The 18,192-nt window shown below is 41.5% G+C and overlaps 2 protein-coding genes across 5 annotated transcripts in view; both read left to right on the forward strand.

Moving 5' to 3' along the window:
- LOC6536119 (homeotic protein antennapedia) overlaps positions 1 to 18,192 on the forward strand; it is a 102,941-nt gene that overhangs the window by 29,565 nt on the left and 55,184 nt on the right. The window lies entirely within an intron of this gene.
- On the forward strand, positions 10,951 to 11,871 carry LOC120321724. The gene has a single exon (XM_039375314.2). The coding sequence runs from the start codon at positions 11,709 to 11,711 to the stop codon at positions 11,802 to 11,804; it is 96 nt and encodes a 31-aa protein (XP_039231248.1). The 5' UTR covers positions 10,951 to 11,708; the 3' UTR covers positions 11,805 to 11,871.

The raw sequence follows: 18,192 nt of genomic DNA on the forward strand, positions 1-18,192 counted from the left end.
TCGAAATACTAATAGCTTTAAATTCGAAATGAACCCATTATCAGTTATCGGTTTCAACATTTATGGGTTGATAATTCAACATTTTATAGCTGCATTGTTTGCCATTCAATCCACTGTTTGGACGAACTTCACTGGCTGGAAGTTCTTTAGGCGTGCTTTAAAGCAAAATACCGAACTTGTTCTTATTTTTCGTATGTCCAACAAGCGGAGACCAAAGCAAAACCAAACAACGAACCGAACAATTGTTTGCGCGCCAATTGTCTTCGTCCAGAGGTACCACTGTCCCATCTTATTGGGTCTGGGTCTGGGTTTGGGTTTGGAATTGGGTTTGGGCTCGGGTTTGGTCCCACAATGGAACAGACCTCCAGACTCTGGGGCCTCAGCAAATGTCTTCTTCCACAGAATTTGAAACGGAAACATCGAACACTTTGTTTTGGTTCTTGTTTCACATTTTACTTGTTTGCCTTGGCAGTCTTTTTTTGTTTGCTGATTTTACCAGTTTACTATAATTTTTTTGCTGCCTTTTTGTGAAACTCAGTTTGGCGTTTGTAAGCGCGCGCATGCGTAAGTCTCTCAGGTTGGGTCAGTCACGCAATGGGCCGCGACTCTGGGATCTGGGATATGGGATTTGGATTGGGAACAGAACCGAACCGAACGCAGCACGTAACTGCAGCGACTTTAGTCAAAATTAACAAGCCTCAAAACACAATTTCCAGCGCATGCAAATTCGTTGTCAAAATAAAATAAAATAAGACCAGTGAAATCGAAACAGAAACTGATAGCACACCGAAAGAAATAAAAGATCTTAAATGCTATTCAAATACAATTTTGCAACCGTGAATGACTAAATTAATCTTTAACTTAATTGCTGATACTGTACATTGCACACTGTGACCTTGCTACCAAATGTTATGGAATATTTACTTGCTAGTGTGAACGTGCTGTTGAAATTTTGGGCAATCTAGAAGCCAATTGTATTATTAGTTGTGGTAATAGTTGTATTATTAGTTTGCTAATTATTTTTGTATATTTGGGAAGACAGAATCGTCCAAAGAATGAAAGTCAACAACTTTATTATATTGTTTTCCGTGCAAAAGGTGGACATGGTAAAAAGGAGTCTGGAGGGGCAACTCCAGTTAAGCGATAAATGAGTTACTGACATCCGAGCATGTGCATGTCCAGTATCAGGCTCCATTCGAGGCTCTTTCTTGGCCATTCGAGTGTCTTGCTCCGGGCCAAAAAGCAGGTGCTACATCCACGGAGAAACCTTCGACACCCTCGCCTCCCCGCCGCCTGACCTACTCAATCCGCAGCAACATTTCAACAGCCTTCAAAAGGCATTTCCAGACATTCTCATATGCAAATTTATGCACTAAGCGGACCACTTTTTTAGAGGGCGGAGGATGAGGTGGGCGGTGGTAAAGGCGGTGGGGGCGTCACCTCGGGCACATCGCGTAGTCATAGAGGAAGAAGAAGAGGCTGTGGAGCTGGCGAGGAAAAATTGATATATGCCTGGGTTATGGTAAAAATCAGCTAATTGATCTGCGGCTAACATGATTTTTATCTTTTGAGAACTTAATTATTTTCTGTTTCTGTTTCGCCAGCCGTGCGAGTTGGGACTCGCAATTCGAAATCGATATGGGACTGGTATATACACTATATACATACATATGCACGTATGTATAACCGATATCTTAAGCAACTGACAGGGGACTGAAACAGCATAAGAAACTGAGACACTGGAGCGGAAGCGTTGGAATGCGAAGGTCTTCGTTATGGAGCCTTAATGGATCGGCTTTGAAAGGTTTACTAATTAATTAGGAATAAGTCTGAGTCCCGTTGGTTTTTCCGGGCATCACACATTTTTAATCATTCGGTACACAGACACTAAGAAGAATCCATAGATACATTTCTTTGGCTCAGATTTTGCGCATTCTTATCATAAATGATCAACCCAAAGGTAAAAACTAAAATCTTTTAAAAGGTATAAGTTTATCTTTGGAAGAAGCTAGGAAAACCTTTTATTTCTGACTTATAAATCATAATAAATTAAAAAAATTGTATTTAAATGAAATAATAATTTCAAATATTCAAACTTGCTTGCACCCATTTTTTTCTTGCAGTGTTGCAAATTTAATTCGATTGTTGGCCCAAGCCCGTTACCATTGTTTGGCCAAAAGCGATTGCCTTGAAGGGGGTCAAACGTGCGAATGGGCCAAATAGACGAAAATAACCAAAGCCAAATCTAATTCTTGTCGGTTGCCTTAAATGATCAAAAGCTTTATGTTGCGTGCCACAAATACGGCAGCGGAGAATTTATGTTAATATCAAAACACTCGATCAATATGCGAGTCAGCCGAGGGCAGTTATCGGTATCGTTCAATTTGGCAATGGAATTAAATTCCGATAAAAAAAGGAACGAGCTAGTCAGGCAAAAAGACAAAGTCAAAATCTGATTATTGGGCCAATGGTTTTCATTTAAACAATGTATATTATTTGTATTTCCTTTAACTTAAAAACTACAATTTTACAAGGTACATACATGGGGTTAATATGACCGTGAGAACAAATATGGTGAAAATACTAAACAGTTAGCTTCTAGTTAATGGGTACACTAAGCTTATAAGATCGGGTTTTGATACACCCATTAAAAACTAGGTGGTTTGGGCAGTTGCTACATGACTGGGCAACTGAATCAGTATAGTGCCTCAATTGATAGCGGAAATTCTGATAAGCAACGAAGGCTATGCAAGAAAGTATTAGACCATAATCAATAATAATAGTTAAAATAAGTGAAGTTATTTCAAAGTAATGTGGAATTTTATTTGCTTTTTTTCATAACACTGCTATTTTAGTGAACATCCGAATATATGCCTTTTTTTGTTGTTTTAATCCACATTTTCGATCATGGGCAGGTCCTGTTCTGGATGTTTGCTTACAGCTGTGCGCTGCCCTTAAGAGATAAGCAGAATAATTTAAGAGAGCACTCTCTTAGCGCAGCTGTTGACCAATTCCAGTTTTTCAACACAGGGTCTGTCTGCCGACTCACATTCACATTTCGGGTCGGCTTTCGCCATTTGGCATCCGCCACTCGATTTCGAATTCTTCACTTTGAACTCCGCACCGCAATGGTTGAAATCGAGGATATTTGGAAATTGCCGTCGGCAACATCATGGCCGACTCTCTATTGTTGTATTTGTGGTGTGTTTGTGCGCCTCTGTGCGAGTGTGTTTGTGTGTGTGCCTCCCTTTTTGGGAATTTTTTGCAAATTGATTCGCGCGGCCATTACTCATTTTATTTCTATAAAAACAATAAAATGTCGATTTAAGATTTCAAGCTCATTAAAATCTTTAATTATTTTTAGCCTTGAAATTACTTCGGATTTTACACCCTAATTCATATAATTTTGTGTGACTTAATAAATACGAGATTAAACTTACCGACGGCAAAGCAGAAAAAAAGTATTTGCAGAAGCAAGACCTTCTATTTGATGGTTTATAAAATGGCCAAAGTTTATTGCGTTGATTATTTTTTAGAATTGAGTAAAATTTGAAATGAATGAATATATTTATAATAAAATCGTTCAATCCTAACTTTTAAATTATTTAAATAAAAAAAGGAATATATTTTATTTAGGTGGTTTGAGGATTTAAGCAAAAATAAAATGTTGGGTAATAAATGTTAAATGTATTGTTGTACATCCATTTCGAACGATTTAGTCAAATCAAGAATTAAAGCGAATATTTTATTTACACATACGATTAAATATATCAACGCATGATTGTCAAATTAGAGTTTTAGCGTTATGAAGCTATTATGGAGTAATTTGCCTTTTTTATTATTTATACATGATGTATGATAAAAAATTTAATTCCGAATCTCCAACAATATTTGAGCCCACGTATTATAGTACCTCAACAAGTGTAGTATTTATGGATATTTAAATGCTTTCCCATGGCGCACATTAATCTGAGTGAGATTCATTAAGCAGCCTTTCATTTGGCTTTCAATCGATTCTCACATCAATTTAATGCACAGCCATTCGCTCGTTCCCCCAATTTCCAAATATTGTTCATGCGCTTCTTCAATTCAACTTTGTTTGGCGTTTGGCTTTGGTTTGCGTAGCTGTTTTCTCGGTTCTTATTTTTTCTTGCGATGGAATTGGCACTTAAGTTACTCAAGTGGAAAAAAGTTTTTGTTTTTCGTTTACTCGATATACTATATGTAACTATAGAAAAAATAAAGGAACACCAAGACCAAAAGCAAAAGCAGCACACAGATGGGGGAAACTCCCTCCAACTGTCTCTTTCTCAGCGCTATTCCCGTCTCTTTCTTCGGCCTGTCAGCTGGATTTCTTCATGGGGGTTATGTATACAAATACGAGTGTACATATAACCTCCCTGGGACTATTTTTGCCTGCAAAACTTTTGCCGTCCCTTGTTTTTCAGTTTTTCTTTTTTTTTTTGTATTTTCGCTTGCTTCTTAGTTGTATATCCAATTCAATTGAAGGCTGACAGCGGCAAAAATTTTCATTATGAAATTGGATCGTTGTCAATTTGGCTGGAAAAAAAGTCGTTGCGAAGAAGGGGTGGCTTGAAAGGAGAGAAAACTCGAAGGCCTCGGGATATTATGGTTATTACTTGTTAGCCCGGAAATTTGCCGCGCGGACAGTTAGCACCTGTTAGGCCTACAACTTTTTTATGGCCGTGTTCCCTTCCTCCTCTTTTTCATTACCTGTTTATCGCTGCATCTCTACAAATCGCTGTTCACTTTGAAGACGGTTCGAAAGCAAAGTGAAAATGCTATAGCGAAAAGAGCGGATAAATAGCAAAATTCCACAGTGCATCGCCTCCGTCCTCGGCTCCAGTTCATAAATTAGAGTTGGCTCCCTTTTCTTAGTTGTATGCTTTTGTGGGGCTTTCGGGGGATTTCCAGGGGTCTTCAGTTAGCCAGTGATGTGATAATTGCGGCTTGGCTCAGCTTGGCTTACTTTGTTCGCCATTTAATTGTTAGTAATTTGTGCTTTCGCGTTCTCCGCCTTCCACCCCCTGTTTTCCACTCAGTTTTCCCTTTTCGTTTGCCAGTCATTTATTCATTTATGCAAGCCGCGCTTTTTTCTCCTTCGTTTTTCTCTGGCGAAATTGTTTAACAAATTCTCGCTGGCACGCATTGCTGGCTACGGATGCCCTTTAATCCATTGTTTTTTTATTACTGCCGCGCTTCTTCTCTGTAGGTTGGGGCTCTTCTATCCTGCTCTGGGTGGCAATTGCAATGAATGTTGTTATTTTGGCTTCACTTGCACCTTTACGCTTCGTAGTTTGAGTCTAAGCTTTGACGTGCACTTCCTTTTCATGTTAACAGAAGCGTGAAAGGCTGAGGAAATAAGTAAGTCAGGGGGAGGTGGACCAGTTCCACCAAGAAACTTTAAAAACTATCGAAAATTTGGGTGGAAGGTTGAAAAAATCTAGTTTTAATAATCTCCCTTAAATTATACATTTAATTTTATTTGGAAAAGAATATTCGTATATTACTTTATATTTGACATTCACATTTTTTATTTGAAATAAATAATTAAGATCGAAACGTGAGTTATCGAACTTTAAGAATATATGGTAAACTAAGCTAATATATTTTATGGTTTATATGCTTATTATTAAGCTTGATTTAAGATTTTAGCTGCCTGATCAGGATATGGAAAGATATAATATCTGAGAATCCACTGTGCTGAAAACAAAAGTCGCCTTCCTCGGTGCGAAATTCCCCTGTCGCTGGTTCCAAGAATATAAAGGCTTAACCCCCAAAAAACAGAAGTCGCAGAAACTGAACAAAAATTGTTACCCAGAACATTTAAGGAACCTCGGAGACCGCAAAAGAAGAACTTTGACATTTTCCTTTTGTGATCAACGTCTGCGTTCTCTTTCACTCATTCGTAAGCCATGGTAAGCCGCCCCCTCTGGAAACCCCTTCCCCGCACCTTCTGTCATTGTGTTGAACGTTTTCATGTTTTTGAGCGCAAAAACTTCTTGGGATTATTTTTGTGCGACTTTTCGGGCATGTGAAGTTGACTTTCTGACTCTTTCGGTAGAATAACATGGACTTTTGTTTCATCTCCGCTTCTACGGTTTCTTCACCACTTTTATTTGTGTGTGCCTGCGACTTTATTCATAGTTTTGTGGAGCTTTTGGGCTGTCACCTTTTATTTTTCCTCTTTTGCTTGGGTTTTGCATGTGTCACAAAACCGAAACTGCGACTGCGGAAATAGAAAATTGTTTTCTCGGCGGTTAACAAGTTTGACCTTCACACTCAGATGAGATGCCACGCCCACTATGAGGGAAGACTTGAGTCACATATGTATTTCCCTACATCGTATTTGTTTTTTGACGATACCACATAAATCAAAGTCGCAAAACTACAGAAACAAAAAAGTGACAGGCTTTTGCAAATTACTTGGAAGTTGACATCGCATCGCCGATGCCCCAAAATAAGTTTTTCCTTCCGACCTCTGGGTATCGCTTAGCATTTAAGAATACCCCTAGCTTATTTTCTATCTCATTAATTCGCTTCGCCGTCTCGCTCGCACGGAGCAGCGGCTTGGCAAAGTGAAGCAACATGTGTGGGCGTCTTTCAGAAGTCAGAACCCAGAGGAGAAGATCCGTTTCAAATGGGTAGCTGTGCTCCCTATGATTTTCTTCTTGCATACGAAAAAAATTTAAATGCAAAAATTATTTATTTATATATTCAAGAATTCCTTTTATTTCTATAGCTCGTGAATATTCGACTTTTAAATATTGTCTCTATTGCTATGATGGGTACGCAATGTCCAACAATTGTAATACTCCGATTTCCCACTCGCTCTTATTTAAGATGAATGGAGGAATCGTACTTGGTATCAGAAAAGTTTTTAGAATAATAATGCCAAAAAAGAGCCCCAAACTTTCGTACTAATATCGAGGGCAGCAATCCAAACGCTCAGCAGCCGGAAAATTACGCTAATCAGTCGCTCCACTGGCGATTAGCGACTACAAAACGAGAGCCAACAATAAATAAATAAATCAAATTCACAACAAACAATAGCAGGAGTAAGAATACGATGGCGGTGGCGGGGGCATTGAGAAGAGGGCAAACTTTGCCAAGTGATTTGGATAATATTCGATATTGTATAGGCAAGTTTATAAGCTGGCGGGGGAAATCTTTGGGAGGAGAGAGAGTGGTCAACAAATATTTTGACATTTTTCCAGCAGCAGCCATAAATCACTCAGCGAGTGAGCGAGTGAGAAAGCTGACAGATTTCTGGGCTCTAGACTCATAATTAGAAAATAAGTTATGAAAATTATGTGGCTGATTTCACGCTTAAAGAAGAAACTATGTAAATGTAAAAATCACGGCATCCTTCTAGGTTACTGCTCTTGCAATGGCTTATGTTGGCGTAGTTGGCAAACTAAAAACACTTTGGTGAATGAATAATGTTGCAAAGGATAGAATATTTGGGATGTAATTGGGTAATTGGATACAGTACTTCTCTACTATATATGCCTTTTTTTTGAAGCCTAAAAGTCCGTAGCTCCAAAACAGCGCACGATTCTTTGGAAACCTGTCGATCCTGTGATATATCTTTGCATATACTCTCCTATCTATCCGTTTACTTCCGTATCTGTATCTGTAAATGTATCTGTATCTGTATCCATTACTTCTGCAGATTGTCAAGTGCTAAGTGCTCCAGAGTGGCGAGCTGCGCGTCACAGGAGCAACCGGAGCACTTTGACAGACTATTATGCGAGAAAGGTTTCTTTCACTTTCCGCGGCCGTGCAGTGTGGTGGAGCGTAGGATCGGGGGAGTCGGAAAGCGGAGAAGCGGAGTATAGGAGAATCAGAGAATCGGGGAATCGGGGAACCCGAGAGCCGGAGAAACCAGACGTGAGAAGCGGAGTAGCGAAAGATGTTCGAGTCGCTGCGGAACTGTCATTTCCGTTTTACTTGTAAAATGAACATGGAAGTATTCGAGGCAGCCGACAAAGTGGCAGCAGTAGCTATAGCCGAAGCTACAGCCATGGCCCTGCTCATACAGTTCCTAGTAGCGGGCGGAGCGGAGCGGAAAGGAGCAGCTGACGCTGACTTGTTATATACTAAACTGCCCGAGGGGCGGGCACTATGAAGCGGGAAGTGGAAGGTGGGATGGGGGCTGTGTGGGAAGCGGGTAGCGGGAATCGGGATTCGGGCGGCGGTAAGCGGGAAGTGGGAAGCGGAAGGATGAACGAGGCCAGCCAGACAGACAGTCAGGGAAGACAGAGACGGACGGAGCGCGAGGGAGACAGACACAATGGGGCGGACGGACAATTGCGTTTAACGTTTTTCGCAAAAACTTTTCGCTCCGCTTTCGTTGGTTGTTCTGCGCTAAAGGAAATTGCCGGCGAGTCGCAGACGAAACGGAGGCAGTGTTGTTAAAAATAAATCCAAAAAAAATATGGCTAAGTCTATAAGTGATAAATGTTGTTTAGCGTTGGGCAGAAATTGCATTTAAATAAAAAGTTAAGCTTCAAAGAAATGCAAGAAATCTTTTTTAATTGAAACTTTCTTAGCTATTTAAGCAACAATAATACAAAAACATAATTTAAAAAACTCTATTACAACAATAATAAGCCATACTTGATATCAGACTGAGCTATTATATTTATCTGAAATTAAATTTCAATTTTAATGTGATCCATAATAAGAACCTAAAAATCTGGTTATAATTCGGACGTACATATCTCTCCAAGCGGCCAGAAATGAGCCAACTCGGCAGCTCCCAAAGGAGGGGAGGCTACGGGCGGTGGCAACTTGGTGGGGGTAAGAATGGAGCGGGTGGTTTGGGGCAACAACGCAACCAAGCATTTCGCACTGTTCCCGCTCCGAAGGTAACAACGCAAGAAAATGCCAGGCAACAAGACAAGCAGAACTGACGTAAAAAGATTTTTGTGTTTCCCCCGGGCCGGCTAACCACCTCCATCCCCCTGTCCCCACTTACTGGGGGGTGGCGTCTGGCCGGATTGAAGCCTCATCATGGAGCTTTCGCCCTCAACGATAAATGCGAGTGCGATCTTTAAGCGCTGTCCAAACGCCGCGAAGTCCATTACGGAAATTCGGAAGGGGAGAGCATTTCAACGCGTGCGACTTTAGATTGGAATAAGTAGCAAGTAGCAAGTGGAAAAGGAAATTTGTAATTAAATGTTAAAAATTCAAAGAAATTGGGGTTGAATTAGGACGCATGAATAGACATCCGCCTAAAAATGGCATTTCATGAAGAAAATCACTTGGTATTGAGTTCTGTGTTTTACTTTATAAATACATTAAGCAATTCAGATACGCACTTTAATTATTAAATTTTAATCGATCAAAGCCTGCATTATTAGTCAACTAAAAACTTAAAGTTAAGAAAAATCAAATTCAAAGACCCGAACTTTGTTAACCCCAAACCTCCAAGGAAAACGGAAAATTGTTACATGTTTTCACTTACAATGCAAAATTTCTCTGGCTCCAGGAAAACTATTAGGTGATGGAAGGGAAAATTTTAATGAAAAATCTTTTGGCCAGCATCAGAAGCCACTTGAAAGGGCTTTCCGCCTCATTCCTAACGACTCTCCCCTCTCCTTCCCGGAGGACCACCTCTCTCTTTCGGTGACATGAATGCTGACAACGTGTCTTAGTTTGCACAAAACGAGCTCAAGTTGCAGTGAACACACAGAGCCACATGGGTTACCACTACCAGGACCCGAAAGTCTGTTGTTGACTCCTTTCTGCCTTTCTTTCAGTGTATGTGTGTCTGCTTTCCTGGCTTGTCATATGAAAAGAATTTTAATTTAATTACAAGCCCGGACTGGGGCAATAAGTGCTGGAAAGTAGTCTAATATTATCAATTTAAAAAAAAATAAAAACACACAATAATAGATTACCCTGCCAAGGATAACGAAAAATAATTTTAAAAACCAAAAGCTAGAAACCGAAACTCATAAATTATGTTACGAAGTCTACCTTTGAAATTTGATTTTACCTATCTCCTAATATAATAATAATTTTCACAAAACTGATAGCATTCGCAGTGCAGGCGAAAATTCTCTTAGGCCTTTGCTGATAATCAATAATAAAAATCAAGTCCGCATAAATCATTTCCTCCTGTCTGCTAGATGCATATCGCACTTGTCTGGGAAATTAGGAAAACTTCAGCAGTCCCCTTCCAAAAATGTGTTTTCAATTTTCATAATTTTTGGTTGAGAGAATTGCGCCGTCGGCGTTGACACCAAAATCAATATCTAGGAAAATTCCTTGCAGGCTGTTTTCCACAGGTATTTTTTCTCAGCTCAACTGCTTTGTCATATCAACAGACGCCCGCCCCCCTCCTGAAAATCGTACCCCATACTTGGGGCGCCACACTTTGCGGCAAGGCCGCACGTTCGTGCGTTCGTGCCAAAAAATAATTTCCTACTTGCCAGACGCAGTGGCAAAGTGGCAAAGGAAAGATCGCAGCTAAGAGGAGGAGGGCGGAGCATCTGAAGGGCAACTTGAGCGCACTTATTGTTATCAACGGCTGAAATATGGCATTTTAATTTTATTAGCTGCCTTTACATGCAGCACACTCCCAAGCCAAATAAATGTGCAGATGATGATGGCCATGGTGACGACAATCGCCACACGCGACAATGGGATCAAATGGATTTTAAAAGCACTTCAGATGGCACTCCGCAATTCATACACAATTATGTTTATTTAAAATCAATTATTTAAAATCAAAAGGATTGATACAAAGTAGCTTAACATAAATAACTTTCGAAATATTTTAGTTTGATAAGTTGAAAGGCAGAGATAATTTCGTATTACAAATATATCAATTTCTGTATATGGCCACTCGAATCCTCATTGGCTTCCACAGTACGGGTTGTTATTGTTCTGTAGGTGATTGTTTTTTTCTTGGCTCTTGTTAAATCCCTCCACTTTTCGACAGCAGGCAGATTTGTGAGGATGGTGGCACTTGTAGGGGGTGTTCGGAGAGAAAGTGAGCCAGAGAGTTTCCCCATCAACTGCGCATGCCGAGAGTCTCTAAGAGAATCGGGACTGGCCTAATGGGGAATGGGGGACCATCAAAGAGCCATAATGTTATAGTTGCCACAGCAATGAAGTCATTTACCCAAAGCTTATTGCTAGTTGAAAATTGCGTTATTATTATGTGGCTATGCGGGCTCTTTATTTCACTCTCTTGACCCCGAAGGCCGTTCTCTTAAGTGTAATAATTTATTACGCCTTGATTTGACCCCACTTCCTAGCCCCATTGTTGTCATTTTGGGGCTTTTGTAAAGCATTTTCGAGCGCCAGCCAAAACGCTCCCAAATAAGAGGAAGCAGTCGATGGAGAAGAGCAGCAAGTGGAAAATACAGAAAATGCTTTTGTATTTGGCTCCTAAGGCGGGACCGAAACTGGAGGCATCTCTAGTTGGCAATTTCGCAGCGTCGAGTCGAGAGAGATTCGAGCGCTATAATTTTCCCGGAAGAAAAGCGATATAGCATATAGTAACGCAGTGCGATTTTCCGTCGGCAAATGAGTTTTGGCCATTGCTTGAAATTAGCATAAACAGAGTGTCCAGTTGACTTGGCCAAATGTGCGGCTGACACGGCCAATGGATCTAAGTCCTTTCCCGCCCCCTCCGCGTCACCTCCCCCCACCGGCCGCATCGAGCGAACATGTGCCCCATAACGCCCATTGAGCTACTGTCCACGATAATCCTCGAAAAGCGAAAACTACGGTCCTCGACAAAGCGGAAAAAGTATCGCAAATAACCGAACTTCGTTCCCTCTCTTCCCCCAAATTATCCACTTTCCAGAGGTTTCAGTTCGACGGGAAGTGTCGCAGGTAATATGCCGATCGGACTTCTTTAGTTTACTTTCTTGTATATTGTAGGTCTATTAAAAGTTGTATAAAGTTTCGAAACAGCTGCTCCTCAGGCGAAAGTTTTCCCGCCCAGCAAGTGCCGAAAATGCTTTGTTTAAATAATTTGGTTTGTTTCGCCACAAATCGTTGGGGTCATAGTGCATTATTTTGATGAACTTTTAAGAGAAAGTTGTTGATGACCATTTGGATTTTATGTTCAAAATTTAGTGGCATATGGTTAGAACGGAAATATACCATTACTACTATAGTATTCAAGCTATCATCTTTGTCTGCGGTAAAAATGGCGATATTCAACTACTTTATCACAATTTTCGCTTCAACTCAACATTAAAAGTAGAGTTCTGCGTAACGCTTAAAGACAATATATCATTTAAATATTTCGCCTGGTATGTTAAACTTTCTTCATTTTTTTGTGTTTCTTTATTTACCATTCACTTTCTGCTTTCGCCGAGCTATTTCCAGAACTATTTTCCATTGAGCGTCTTGCACAGCTGAAATCTGTTCAATTTACCACAAATATTCTTTGGGTTGCCGTATAGGAATACCTGGCCTCCGATTTCCGCTGCCTGTCCCTATGTTCCTGCACTTCTTTTTTCGTGGCGCCCCGCATGTCACCGAAAAAAAAGGAAAACGTAATGCATTTCCACCGCGGCTGCCACATTGAAAATGGAATTGAGCAATGCAACAACAATGAAATGTGTGTAACGCATGAGATGAAATGAAATGCAACACGCGCTGAGGGCAAAAAAAAAAAAAATTGCACAAAAACGAGAATTGAAAATCAGGCGAGCGAAAAGCGAAAAAAAAGGAAGCAAAACAGCAGACCGGGGAAAAAGAATTTAAAACATGGCGCGAACATAATGTCCTGTGTCCTTGCCTGTCTTGCCTCTCTTTCCTTGCGAATTTCCCTCCATTTGTTGTTGCTGGAAAAATCGAACATTGATTTATGGCGTGTGCGAATGTCGGGGAGGCAAAAAGTATAAAATGTACGGATATACATACGGGGGAAAAGGGGCTGACAACGATGATGCTGATGAGCTGGAATTGTTTTTGATATGTCCCGGGCGGAGCGAGCTGGAGTGGGAGAGGAAAAGAGAGAGGGAAGGCCCAACTGAGGGAGACAGACATAAAGACAGATGCAGGTCGGTTACATGAACCACGAGCGTACGTATGTACGTACATTTACCGGAATACAAGTCCGTACATTACAGAAACGATTCTCGGGGTCCCTCATTGCCTCGATTATTATTATTATTTGTGACAAACGGAGGGAAGGTGTCTTCCCTCTCGCTCGAACGGATATTGCCCCTCCCTTTCGCCCTTTCGCTCACCCGATTCCCTCATTTCGCATTCATCGATGTTGTATTTACAACAAAAGCAGCCGCAATACAACAATAAGAAGGGGAAAATTGCAAATGCAATTCGTAACGCATAAATTTAAAAAACACAAAAATGAGCCAGTGGCGGGGGACAAAGGGGGTCAGCGAACGCGTGTCACATGTCGATTTTCGATTGTTCGCAAATTAATATATAAAACACAACGCTGCGGTCTGGCTTTTCTGCGGTCCCTTTGAGTCTCCACCCCATCCCCCCGAAATTTACATTTCCCCCGTGGGCGAATTTACATGTTACAATTGCGGATATTGAAAATGTATCGATTTGCTGGCCGAGTCTGAAGTTGTCAGGCGCTACAGTTACAGTTTCAATAATAATTTTCATTCTAAAGGGAAAAAAGACTTTACTTAGGAATGGATTTATAAATTATTACTTACAGAAGTATATAGCACGGAAAGGCATCATCATTCACTCTCATATTTAAAGCAATTTTTTCAGTAAGCAATAGATTACCCTGTTTCAAAGAATATCTCTCACCGCCGATCGCCCAAATTCCTAGCAAATCAACTCCATCTACCACCACTCCACGAACAACTCCTCAAGCAGCCCCAATAGATCCCTGTCTGCGCACTTAGTCCATCTAACTAAATCTAAACTCGTTTGAGCCCGCCATTGCCGACGGCCAAACACGCGCTGGTAATTGCGGCAATTGGCGCTCATTTCTCTGTCATAAATATCTTTTTGGCCAGCTCAGACTGGCGCAATTATCGTACGAGTATCATGCATGGAAGCCGTTCGAGAGGGGGCGGAATAAATTGTAAATCACCTTCACACCAAGACGGGCGGAAAAGCGATTTTCCAACACTGCCCCCAAGGTCAAAGAGTTTGCACTAGAAAGGCGAGTTAATAAATTACGTGTAAAACAACGTGTGAACTAACATAAATAATTTTCGCTGGTCCCGCTCTTGCACATTTCCCAGTCACTCCTAGGAACAATCGATTAGGCGTAGATAAAAATCAATTTGCGGCTATAATAAATTGCTCAACTACCAGGAGCATGAGCTTCTCCAGCTCCTCACCCCGCCTGTTGCGGCAATTTAGCTTCATTTTGCCAGACTCTCAGCAGTCTCTCGACAACAAATTGGCCCGCAAGGTGAACCCAGAGCAGAAACAAAAAAAAATAAACTAAGCCCAGTTCTTCGAGAGGAGCCAAGTCAGGCCGAGCCAGCGAAAAATTTACAAACATTGTAATCACGGGTTAAATATCGCCAAAGCCAGGGCCAGCTGCTCGCACTGCACAGCCATCTTAACCCCGAAAGTATCTCAAGTTGAGAATCTTCCACCTTCATGAAGCAGTTGGGGAGTGCGGAGGACGTCGTGGATTAATCACCGCGGGCAGGGCAAGCCCCAGACTCCAAGGCTCTTCGGACTCGGACTCGTCCCGAAGTCGCAACTCCCAATCCCACTTCCACTCCCACTCCAACTCGAACTTCATGCGCAACTGCAGCTGGAAGTCTTAAGAGTGAAGCTCAGTCCCATCCACTTGCCCAGTGCTTGCCGAGATCACGACTCACAACTTAATCCCAACCAGCTAGTCCGGCCGGTTTACTCTGCACTACAAGAAATATATTTTGCATACGTAAAGATATGAAATTAGTTGAACACAAAATGCACAGAAGACATTTTCTTTTTGTAAAATATTGGCATTAAGCGTTTCCTTAAAAATGGAATAGTTTTGATGGTTCATTATAAAAATATCCATTTTGCAATTCAATTAAAACAAGTGGTTATATAAATATTATAGGTAGGTAGGTAAGCTCAATAAATGTTTAAAACTATATTACATCAAACCATACCATACCCACATTAGGATTAATAAATCGTATTTTAATGATCAAATGATTTTTTTTAGTGCACTTCATCTTCTCTCCACGACTGCCAGTTCATCTAGAGAGGTGCAGCATCGTTTGTCCATTTGTTTCTGATGCTTTTGTTGCGTTTTGTATTTTGTTCATTCCACATTTTTATTTAACATCCGCAAATCTTCTGCCGCCCTCTCTTTTTTTGCGCTTCGACCACGCCCACCTATTCGTGGAGGCCAGGCAATCGGAAAGCAACAAAAAATTGCCAACTGATTCATCGAATCCGAAACAAAATGAATTCATTTGTGAGCGCACAGGGCCGTCGGGCAAGGGGGGCACTGGGATTTCTGGGGGAGGGAGCAGCGGTCTTTTCTAATTGAAGTGTTTGTCTAGACCCCGGAGCGGTGAATGTTGCAAGTGATTAGCAAATGGAAGGCAGAGTGGATGCTCCGATCCGAGTCCAGCGGATAACTTGTAAAACGATCCGAGACGGCGGATGGGTGGAGTGCCAGGATCCCAGCGGAGGCCAATGATTTTTTCCATACGCGGATTTCCTTTCTACCAAGCCACTGAACATATGGTTAGGTAATGCTGGGACTTATTTGAGATAATTTATATTAAGCAAATGCAAGAAAGTTTCGCAATTATTTCTTAAATTCATACCTAACACCCTTTTTCTTTAAATGTTCAATTAAATTGAAATATGCTCTTCAACCATTTGATATGTATTTCATCTTAAAAGCTTGTCAGCTGTGAATTAGACACTCTTCAGCTGGACAAACTTCGCCACTTTTAGCACAGTTTTAAAGCTGGCTTTTCATCGCCCGAAAAAACGGCATTCATAAGGCGGAAAACCACAAAAAAGAAATCAACAGCTCGTGCACTTTTATCAGAGGGTAATAATTCATTACACACTTTCGCCTCCCTTTTTCCTCACCCTTTTCCTAGAACCATCAGCTGGCATCGGAAGTGCGGCAGTTACCGCAATCGACTGCCATTTTCCTCATGCTCCTGGGAGTGGAAAAGGGGGATCGGTCAGTTAGCGGGGAAAACAGTAGAGAAGGTAAACGGTGAGTGGTGGAAGTCCAGTTGATAAGACGTACGCACCTCGGAAAAAAGGAGGAAAAACAAGGAAAAAGGATAAGCCAGGATAAGCCACTCAATTAACTAATTGTCCTCAAATGATATTCATTAGAGGAAAAGCCCCGGCCAGCGCGAACTTTGCGGGGAGAAAAACCAGCCTGACGGATAAGATTTCAGTTATCGTAGGACCAAAAAAAAGAGGTCCAAGCGGGACCATAAATCAATGTAACTGTCAACGTCAACGGCGTCAATAGTTAAGTGCGAGGGGGAAAGCACGAGTGTCGGAAACCACCCTCGAGCGAATGCCACGCCCCCAACCCCAAAGGACCAAGTCCCAGGCGATGGTGTGGGAAGCTGGCATTTTGCATTACAACTAGATGATGTCAGCAAATATGAAATAGCTAGATTGTTTCAAAGTGTCAAAGGAACACAACCACACATATATAATGTCCTTATGAGCATTTGCACTTCCTTTTGGCCCAAGGCAAACAGGATATTACAAGCAGCTTGTGGGGAAATTAGATCTTCACAACTGCCTAGCGACTACAGAATCTTTTACACAATTTCCCAAGCAGCAGGAGGAATTGAAAAGTGAAGGAGGAGGACAAGGGGAGGAGACAGGGGGCATGGGCAAGAAGGAGACGGGTTGCCATGTATGTCAAAGGTCCCACGGGGGCATCGGTGGCGCCACTAAAATACATGTTGCACCTAATTGGAATGATTTCGTCTGGGAAATATGACTTCTCTTCTGGTGACTCAAATTTGAAAGGGGAGCATCGGTCTCTGGTTATGGTTCTGGTTCTGGTTAATATTCCATATTTAGGGATGAATATGCAATGTTCTAATGGGGGGTAACTAAACCTAGTATTTGTAAAACTGTGAGCTGTTCAGAACATAAATTGTACTAACGCACAAGGAACAAAGCCCAAACTCACTTGCTGAATTACTAAACAGAGGAATATTAAGCTAACCATTTTATATAAACTTCAGTGCATTATATAGGCTTTATTCCATATATCTACGCATATATCGCTCAATCTCACTTACTTATTATAGAGCTATAACATTACATCCTCTTTTTACACTCAATCATATACACTCCTAATCGCCCACCGCCAATATGATCTCTTAGTTATGCATCTAGCAAATTGAACTAATTTCTTATGCTCACCTCTTTGTCATTGCAGGTAAACACGCAACAACTTTGCAGACCGCCAAAGAGAGGGACAGACTGACCTGCCACCGATGCATGCCATCTCTGTCTGTCCCACCAAGTAAGGCATTTGCTGAATAGGGGGGAATGGGACTTGGGAGGGGTATTATGGGAAGGGTAGCTGAATGGGATACATTTCGAATACCTTAAATGCGCAGGCAGCATTCCAGCAGTTGGCTATATCTGATTTCTGTCAACATTAAAATTGCAGACCTGACAATGCCACGGACAAAAGAACAGAATTGAGCCGAGGAGAACTGAAGCAAAGCTAAGTAACCCACAGATAGAGTGACAGGATACAGAATAATGTGGGGATCCGATGGGTTTTTTTGGGAGGTGGGGTAGAGAGGACACGGGGCTGCGGCCAATTGGGCATGTGTATTCCTAGGCGATAACACAATGGCTAAAACGCCCCAAACTGGTTGCAGCAAGAGCCAGTGCCAGTGAGTGGCAACAGAGATTATAAATTGAAATTGAGTTCATAAAACACGAATCAGCAAAACGTTTAACATCTTTATTCCTGCGAAATGGCACAGACACAAACCGACAAACCGACAAACCCAAGTCTCCCAGGCAATCGCAATCGCATTGGCAATGCCATTGGCTTTGGCATTGGCACTACCATCCGCAGATGGAACTGAGACCCGGACCAAGGTGCGATTTTCTCGACTTCTTCTGCTTCGACTGCTCCTCGAATGCAATCAAACAAGCGCTAGTCAATTGCAGCCATGTCGATTCCTTCTCCCGGCCAGCATCCTGCTTTCAGACCATCATCTCCATCTC

Source organism: Drosophila yakuba, chromosome 3R (genome assembly GCF_016746365.2).
Source record: "Drosophila yakuba strain Tai18E2 chromosome 3R, Prin_Dyak_Tai18E2_2.1, whole genome shotgun sequence".
Lineage (NCBI taxonomy): Eukaryota > Metazoa > Arthropoda > Insecta > Diptera > Drosophilidae > Drosophila > Drosophila yakuba.